Source organism: Rhyacophila brunnea, unplaced genomic scaffold (assembly GCF_057557595.1).
Source record: "Rhyacophila brunnea isolate RB1 unplaced genomic scaffold, BYU_Rbru_1.0 scaffold_11, whole genome shotgun sequence".
NCBI classification, from domain to species: domain Eukaryota; kingdom Metazoa; phylum Arthropoda; class Insecta; order Trichoptera; family Rhyacophilidae; genus Rhyacophila; species Rhyacophila brunnea.
The window spans coordinates 39060928-39070321 of record NW_028232763.1 but is presented as its reverse complement, the minus strand read 5'-3'; the positions used below and the strand labels follow the sequence as shown (position 1 = coordinate 39070321).

Genomic DNA, 9394 nt, shown 5'->3' with positions numbered 1-9394 from the left:
TTTCTTTTAAACCGAAAGATTTATCATTTTCCAAATAGTAACTATTTTTTTATGATTAATTAAGATTTTTAATAAAATATAATTTTGCATTGACATAGTAACTACCCTGTAGGTATACAACCACGTGGATTGCAGTAGTCTGTACACTGTGTACTATAGCTTGAACTCAAGTATTTTAAAAATATTTATTATTAACAGTTTGCGATGAAAATTAGTACGCGGTTTCGTTAGTTCTGGGCCGACAGTCGTGTGCGTTGGATGTTTCGCTGGCGAAAGTATCTGCATACTAACAAACGTGTTTTTTTACGCCTTGAAGTCAACGTTTCAACAACCGTGACAATGAAATTTTATCTTTGACGATTTTGATTAATGATATATTATCCAATCATAGTATTATTTATAACGATAATACAATTGATTCCGGAATCACCGGAATTCTTTGATAATTTATAAGATTTTTTTTAAATAAAATGTTTTTAAAGTGACAATTTAATAAATAATTAATATACAAAATAGTGACTTATTATACTACAACTTAATATTATACAATACATAAAGTGCAATTAAAATTAAATATTAAAATAATAATTCAATAATATATTTTTAATCACGTGATAATTTTCTGCTATAATAAATTTAAATAAATTGACATTTTAATTATCGTTTAATAGTTAGGTTGAATAATAATTTATTTGAAAGGCTGTTTGTTTGTGTTAAAAGTTTACTAAAAAATAATCTAATATGTTCGGCACACTGGATTTCCTCAGGGAGATCGGTCATAAGCTGAAAGGTGGTGGATTGGGCGGGGGTGGAAACGCAAATGGCGCCGCAGGATTCAATGACGACGGCAGAGGCTGTAGGGCGGTAATTCTCCAGCTACCCCGCTCGCAGCCCATCGATATCGAATTTAAAGATATTAGCTACATAGTAAACTTGAAGAATGGTATGTAAATTTATTTATATTGTCAGTATAATATTTTTATTATAAATTTTACCGCTTACATTTTTGCATACTGTCATTAATAATATTGTATAACACAGTGGCGAAGGGTGGAGGCAGGCTGTTAAGGGCCACTTTAAATACTCAACACTAAACTTTGTCAGTCATACGTATTTGTTTTCATTGAAATAAGGATACAATTTACAGATGGTGTTGGTTTGTTTCTAAAATTCAATTAAACCATATGAATACCAAACCATAATAGATAATAAATACTCGTCTATCTATAAAGTATCTAAAATTATGCAATTAAAACATATATAACTTTGAATATTTTATAGATAGAACCATATTTTTATCTATTATAGTTTGGTTAGGCAGGGCTTAATGAATTTAAAAAAATGAACCGACAATATGTGTAATATATTGTACTTACCTATTCTTAATACAACGAAAATAAATAAGTATGAATGAAAAAGTGTGCACAATTTTGTCGTATCGCCTAAAATATCCCAAAAATATTATAGTTTGGTTTAGGCAGGGCTTAATTGATTTTTAAAAACTAGCCAATGACATTTACAAATTGTAGGTAGTCTTATTTCAATAAAAATAAATACTTATGACCTATGACTAATTACCTCCACCCTTCGCTACTGACTAACACAAACTTCACATAAGATATTAGCGACCATCATTTTCTTATTGTATTTGTTCTTTCTAATTTACCCCGTCTACACTACCCAAAATTCTTTATAATTTCACAAGTCATACTAATATTTGTATCAATAATAATCTAATAAAATAAATGATAGCAATACTAATTTAATTAATTATTCAGTTGAAACTGGTATTGATTTGATTAAATTATAAAATAAAACGTGAAAGAACTACTTACGAAAAAAACATTTTTTTTATTGAATTCAATAGCACTATAATATATAAAGCAATTATGTCAAGTCTACAGAGGAATGACAGACATTCTGATACCTAAATAATTTGGTAAAAATGTCATGATAATTTATTAGTTAGTATGGTCTTGTTTTGTAGCAATTAAATAATATAATGTAAGCGTAAGCCATATGTAAATTTGTTAAGTTAAAATAATATATAATTTGAAAATATCATACAGATCTGTATCGCCATGATATAATATAGTACTATTAGTTCTAAAGTATCTTCTTTCAAAAAGATGATACACAAGTCCTTGCAGAATAAGTTATTAATGTTACAATTTGCGGTATGTATATATTTTTGTTTGTTATATGAAATAACATAATTAGTTTAAGTCCTGTTCAATTTTAATTTTATTTAGATATTCGCGTAGATTTTAGTGTCATGTTTATATGTTTCGCAATCATTTCGCCAGTATCCATTCTTTATAGTCTTTATACAATAGGTCCGATGTATTTGTTTGATAATTTTTCAATTGACTATGTTCCGACTATTTTTCTACAATGCTCATTTTTCCACTCTTTTAAAAGTCACTACTGTCTTTAAAACTTTTCGCTTACTCTCACAAGGAATGGTTTCCATTCATGATGTTCTAAAAAAAAGAATTTGTATACGCCTGTCAATTATTGCCAACGTGGTTGTAGCCATGACCTAATTTTGGTTGAAATGATTTTCCCGTGGCAAGCCTATCAGGTAGCAACAGATAATCTATGCACTCCCTAGATATCTTGACATGCTCGTTGGTGTGTATTTCGTTTTTATTTATTTTTTTGTTATAAAATTAATCACTGTTTTTTATCATGCGGTATACCTATCTACCTACTTTTGAATTAATATGTTATATAAATATTTTACATACCTACGTTTAATGTTTTAAATAAATAAAAAAATATACACACACTTGATATCACCAAGCTTTGTGACATAGCAACAAGACCGCAAAACATGTGCGTGGAAAATAAAATGCTATACTTACCCAATATTCCATTTAATTGCATATTATATCCGCTGTGTTCAGCTATGCCATTTTGGCTAGTCTATCACGCGTTGTCCATTAATTTATTATCTATGAATATAGTTGGTTGTACCTATATAGTCATTTTTTTTCATTAGACTGGTTTATCATTAATTTTTATTGAATCACCATTACATTGTCATTATCATCGATTTTTTTCATGTTTATTAAGAGCATACTTCAGTGAAACGGCAAATAAATTTCAACTATAGGTGCGACGAGATTTTGGACTCGCTGGCAATCGGAGAGCGGAAGTCAAGCTGTGAACACGTCAATTTGTTTCGCGATAGCGACGGGGTATTAATTCTTAAATTATGTAAAGATAACTAAAAAACGTTACCCATTTACTTGAAAAAGAAAACATGTCAATGAATATATTATTATTGTTGCTAATAGAACAATAAACAGAACATGAAATGGACGCATGTTGAATTTTTATGACAAATTATGTTTTGTTCTGCACGTGTCGTTTGCACAATCTTCGCGTCGCGTAGTCACGATCGTTTTAGACCGTGCCCCAGCTGAAGTATAGCCTTAACACCAATTAGTGCTTACGTAAAATCGATTATCATATGAATACGTGTATTAAATAAGGCTCTAAATACCAAAAAGTAGTGTTGCCTGTATTTGAATTTCATGAAGCAGACCTTTTGAAAAATGTAGTTTTACAGTGTGAAGTAATCACGGCAGCTTCTATAATTTCAGGTATTAAGAACTCGCAAGTGTCAACACACCATCGTCAGCTATTTTATATTGAATGCCGTTGAGAACTGCAGTGCTACTTATACCATTATAAATAAAACACGCCAACGGACTTACAACGTCGACAGGTTTAATTATTTTGCTGTATTTTTTTGACTTGCTTGAGGCACTTAGACTATAGTTAAAGTTATTGGCGTTGGTATGTGGAACATTTTTCTATAAAATGTCAGTTTTTATGTTTTTGGTACTTAGCGCCTTAATTAATACACGTATTCATATGAGTGAACCATTTTATGAAATACTTGCTGAATTACCCGGAATCACTTAAGGTTGTTTCATTGATAGATCTTCATACTATTATAATATCCTCAATTCTTAGTTAAATATGTCGGGGGAAGATTTAAAATATAAGGGTTTGCTCTGCACTGTTCTGTAAGAATATCTTCACTAAGGTTTTCGTCATATTAATCCCGAAGACGTTAAGTATGGATTTTGTGGCGTACAAATATAGCACAGACACATATATTAGTTGCTATACTTTAAAGCATGCAATAGATGCATGCGACAATGATATTATGATTAATTATATGCAAGTATAGGACCTATAAAAACTTGATAATATAATGTGACAGATCATGAAATTATGTGTTGAATCTTGATAAATCTCTGGTTGACAATAATAATTATCCGTCAGTAGCGTGCATGGCCGAGTGGCTTAAATGCCGGCCTATAGATTCGAGGGTCCCAGGTTCGAATCCTGGGTCTGGCAAGTACACATATTGTTTTTCAATTTGTATATGAGTCAGAGTATGGACCTAATAGGTTGAGCAAGTGGCTGACACCCATTTCTCGTAAAACAAAAATCTGTCAATACAAACCTCTACTCTGTGGAGGCCCATATGATCCTATTAGGATCGGACATGGTCGAAAGAAAAGAAGAAGAAAGCGTGTTGTTAAAATACAGTTTAAGCTTACCACAAGGATGTATTGAGAATCATAAATAATACACACACCGACTAGTTTACTCCTTTTTTATATAACACATAATAATAAACACATTTTTCACATTAATAATGGTTATTCACTGCCATATTATAACAAAGTAGGTACCGATCATGTACCGATTATGACAAAATAAAAATTATTTTGACAGCACTAAAACTCAAACAAAAGAACACGTCATAAATAAAATTTTATTCAAAATAATAACCAATAATAACGCATAACCTTTAACTGCTGCACAAATTCAAATTTGGAAGGAACAATAAAATAAATTCCTACATAGCGGAAAAACACAAAGCTTACAATTTGTGACATTTTGAAGTTTTTAATTAATGAATATTCTCTCTTCTTAATCATTTCCTCATGGCTAACAATCGTGACCACCTTGAGCTTCTGTCATCTTTTGAGCGACCAAGACTTTCCACCCCTTTCGATCCTCTGCTTCTCACAATACAGAGTGAGGGCAGCCCACAGTCAGCTCCTTCACTTGATCGCTCCAGAGCGCCGACGCCCTTCACCTGCTTCGCATTCCCCGGAGGCTACTCAAAGCCATAAGTCTCTCCAGGTTATCCAGTTCGTGCTGAACAATACTGTCAAGAGCCGTTACTTTATCCTAATCTGGATGATTGAATGATTCATCCTGTGCTCTGTACAATAAATGCGAACGATTCGACATCAATACCAAATGCACAAACACTTCGCCACAGAATCCATGGCTCGACACCGTACGAATAAAATGGAGAACACTAATGTTTGCACAATAATCATTTTTGTGGCAATTGAAATTCCTTGATCCTTCTATATAGTGGTAAAACGAGTCATCGTAATTTTTGCAATCTGTGTATAATTTTTATCTCTGCTACACACCTTTTCCGCTAATGGTCAATCCCAGATATTAATGAATATATATCTAAAAATATTTTGAAATTAATGGCAAAGATAAACTAAAAAAAACCGTTACAAAATATGAATTCATTAAAAGTTCCCATCTGATTATTATATAATATTCAATGGTTGTAGTGTTTATTATTAAAATATAGTTTATTAATATTTCTCTAATGAATACTATAGACTTTTGAGTAATTCGTAGTTTTAATGTTTTTTTTATATTTCTTTTAAATACATCGAGTTTTATAAATAAATGAAAAAGTATAGGTACTTATTACTTGAAATCTTTTTTAAATACATATCAAATCGAGCTTCAGTTTTGTAACTATACTGAAATTAAACTTTAAAATTATAAATATGAATTAAAACGACACCTAGGTATATAATATTATTTAGGTTAGGAATGGAAAATCAAACAAACATAATATTCCATTTTACATATTAATAATAATAATATATCTGAGACAACAAGTATCTATAGATGGATGTATATTTGATGAAATTGTTCGCAGAGTAAAGCTAGGCTGGAGTGCTTTTGGCCGCCTGAATAATGTCTTCAAAAGTGACCTTCCACTGTGCCTAAAGCGCAAAGTGTTCGACCAGTGTGTGCTTCCCGTGATGACATATGCGTGTGAAACATGGACCCTAAGTAAAAGAGAGATCCAGAAACTTAGAGTAGCACAACGTGGTATGGAGAGGTGCATGCTGGGCATAACGCGAAAGGACAAAAAGAGGAATGAGTGGATAAGGAAGCAGACAAGGGTTTGCGATGTAATAGAGTTTATTAAAAGCCTTAAATGGAGATGGGCTGGACACATAGCTCGAAGAAAAGACAATCGTTGGACAAATCTAGTCATCCAGTGGTATCCAAGAAGTACAAAACGTCCACAAGGTAGACCTAGAGGCCGCTGGATCGATGAAATGATAAAGTTCTGCGGAAGTACGTGGCAACGCAATGCACAGGACCGAGAGAAGTGGAAGCAACTTGAAGAGGCCTTCATCCAGCAGTGGATAGATTCAGGCTGATGATGATGATGATATTAATTAAGTAGTTTTTTGCTATTTTTGCATTGCTATGATTTTTAATAAAATTAATTTATTTTAACAATTATTAAACATTTATATAGTATTACATACATACAATATACATACAGTAGTATTGACTAAGGAACCAGAGAAGCTATTGTAATTTTCAATGAATAAATTGTTCGCTACGATTGTAATATCATTTAAATATAGAACAGTTTTATCTTGGTGGTGTTGTAGACCTTGAATATGTTGATCATCAGGGAATAAAAAAAGATCTTGGTTTGATACTCATAAAGAGGTCAATCTTCAGGCCATTGTTTTCCTTTGTTGTCTAAGGTCCGTTTTATTATCTATGTTTAATGCGCGAGATAAGGAAATAATGTTAATATCAATTTTCCCAATGTTACCGCAACCGTCAAGCATTTGTGAGTAAGCGCTCAGAGTTGAAAGTAACGCACTTTTCCCCTACACATAAAATATTAAATTTATTATAAATTTGAATGAATCAAAAAAAAATTAATTCGCTTACATGAAAAAATCGGTTATATGTAAGTTGTACGTATGCAGTTCATCGTGGGACACTTATTCGTGCGCCGCAGTACGTGAAACATGAGTTCGTATAACATTTTATCAAATGACGAGTTCTTCGTTGAACATTTCACCGTGGAATACATTTGTACGTATCTTACAAAATGCGGTGATAGTTTGCAAATAGTACTGTTCCCATTAGATTAACCCTAACCTAACCTAACCTAGTAAAGACATCTCATAAAATTTGCCACATGTTGTAGCATACATAAAAATATACTCCACGGTGAAATGTTCAACGAAGAACTCGTCATTTGATTAAATGTTACACGAACTCATGTTTCACGTACTGCGGTGAACTGTTTACGTACAAATTTCCTGATACGGAAAAAATCCAGCTGATCTCCTGACTAATATTATATCTTATTTACACATGCGTAGATTTACTGCTGACAGTACGTAATAGTATGGCCATAACAAGAAAATGCACGTGTAAACACGTATTATCGTGCAAGTTGCAAGATTGCATTCATGGATAAAAAAAAGTTGAAAGAGTTCTGAATTTTCACGCAATAATTGGTACTTGCATGGCGGATGCCCATGCGCAGTACAACGATAGTGGCGAACTTTCCGGAAGAAATACGAACTACATAACACATAACATTTTGACGTTTATCGATCATCGTACAATTAGGGATCGCAACACCGGTATTTCAAAACAGGTATCCCTGTATTTTTTGATACCGAAATACCGGTTTTAAAAATCAGACAATACGGATATATATTCGGTATTGCCAGTGGAAACAAAATCTATTAATTAACATGAAATGCATAACAGGATTGTAATTTTTTGTCAGGTTACGGAATGTCTGGTTTACTTCCGTGGCCCTTCATCGTCCTTGGTGACCAGTAATGACACATGTTATACAATAATAATATTTTAACGAGATTTTTACATATACTTATTATATTTATTGGGAATTACATACTTCTGTTTTTTCCAATTATTTTACAATATATTAATACCGGTTTTCAATGGGAAATACCGAAATACCGGTATTGGCACCATCATTCGGTATTGCATTTCCTATGTACAATACAATGACAACATCGCGCTTACGTTTGAAGAATTAGATTGGAGAGACAGTCTGCACTTTTACGTGTAAACAGTTATTATCGCGATAGTTTAAAATATACACTATTGGTACCGGTTAACCCATGCATGTGTACGTGCGCTTTTATTTTTTAAATTCAATTGGATACGCATTTTTCTTAAATCAAAATGCGTGAAAGATTTTTCATACTGAGAAAGGTTCAACTACTAACTTTACGCCATGTGTAAACGATCCATTCAAGGTATTACTTACACTTACCATATTATGGCAATCAATGGCGAATACTGACTTTTGGAAGTATATAGATTGCGACCATTATAATAGTGGATAGATAAGTCGGTAGGTACTTGCCAATTATACTTACAGGATTTAAGAAGACAATAGTAACTATATGGCATTAATACTGATGAACAGATATACTATAAAATCATAGAATTAGGTTAAAAATTAATAATGGTATTAAAATTTTAAAACACCTGAACAAAAAACCAGTAAAAAATATAAATTATATTTTTTAAATATCTGAAATTAAATAATATTAAAACATTTTCGAAACTCTTTGTAAATATCACTGTAGGTGTGCATTAAAATGAAACATTTACGTACGGACTATTACAGCCTTTGAATGCATTGACCTTTTGCAGTCTGCCTTTGAACGAACGAAATATACGACGCACAGCATATTTAGGTAGATACATTCTGAGACAATTACATTACAATATATATAATATATTACGTATTGGTGCCTCTGTTACTGATAAATTTTAATTTAAAAATGATTATATTTAATAAAATCGCTTTAAATTATCGCTTATTAATGAATCTTTTCCACTCATATGGGGTTACTCCGTGAGCAGGCTATATCTCATGGGCGGAAGATACCCAACCACCCAACCAACAAGAAAAATGAGGGTTGAGAGACCTAGACTATGGTGGCTGGACTGGTAGAAAGACACACAGCACCCTTGAGGCGAATTCAAATTTAATTTAATTGAATAATTACAAAGTAGGAATAAATTATGATGTTGTACGACATTATTTACATAAAAATTTACTTCGAATAGTTTCTACCATTCAACAGGCAGATTAATTACTATATGTACTCATTTATTATCATCAGTAAAATATAATTTGCATAATCTAAGTCTTTTATTTTGAAAATATGTAGTGCATGTCCCATTAATTAAAAAAAAACGAATAAGTGAGTACGTACCAACATAATAA

General features: G+C 32.0%; 1 protein-coding gene across 1 annotated transcript in view; it reads left to right on the top strand.

The window, feature by feature from the left end:
- Positions 1–619: 619 nt before the first annotated feature.
- LOC147078706 (ATP-binding cassette sub-family G member 1) overlaps positions 620–9394 on the top strand; it is a 152923-nt gene continuing 144148 nt past the window's right edge. The window contains exon 1 of the mRNA XM_085957634.1: positions 620–943. Within this exon, the coding sequence (XP_085813760.1) occupies positions 742–943 (202 nt within the window). The 5' untranslated portion in view covers positions 620–741. The remainder of the gene's footprint in view (positions 944–9394) is intronic.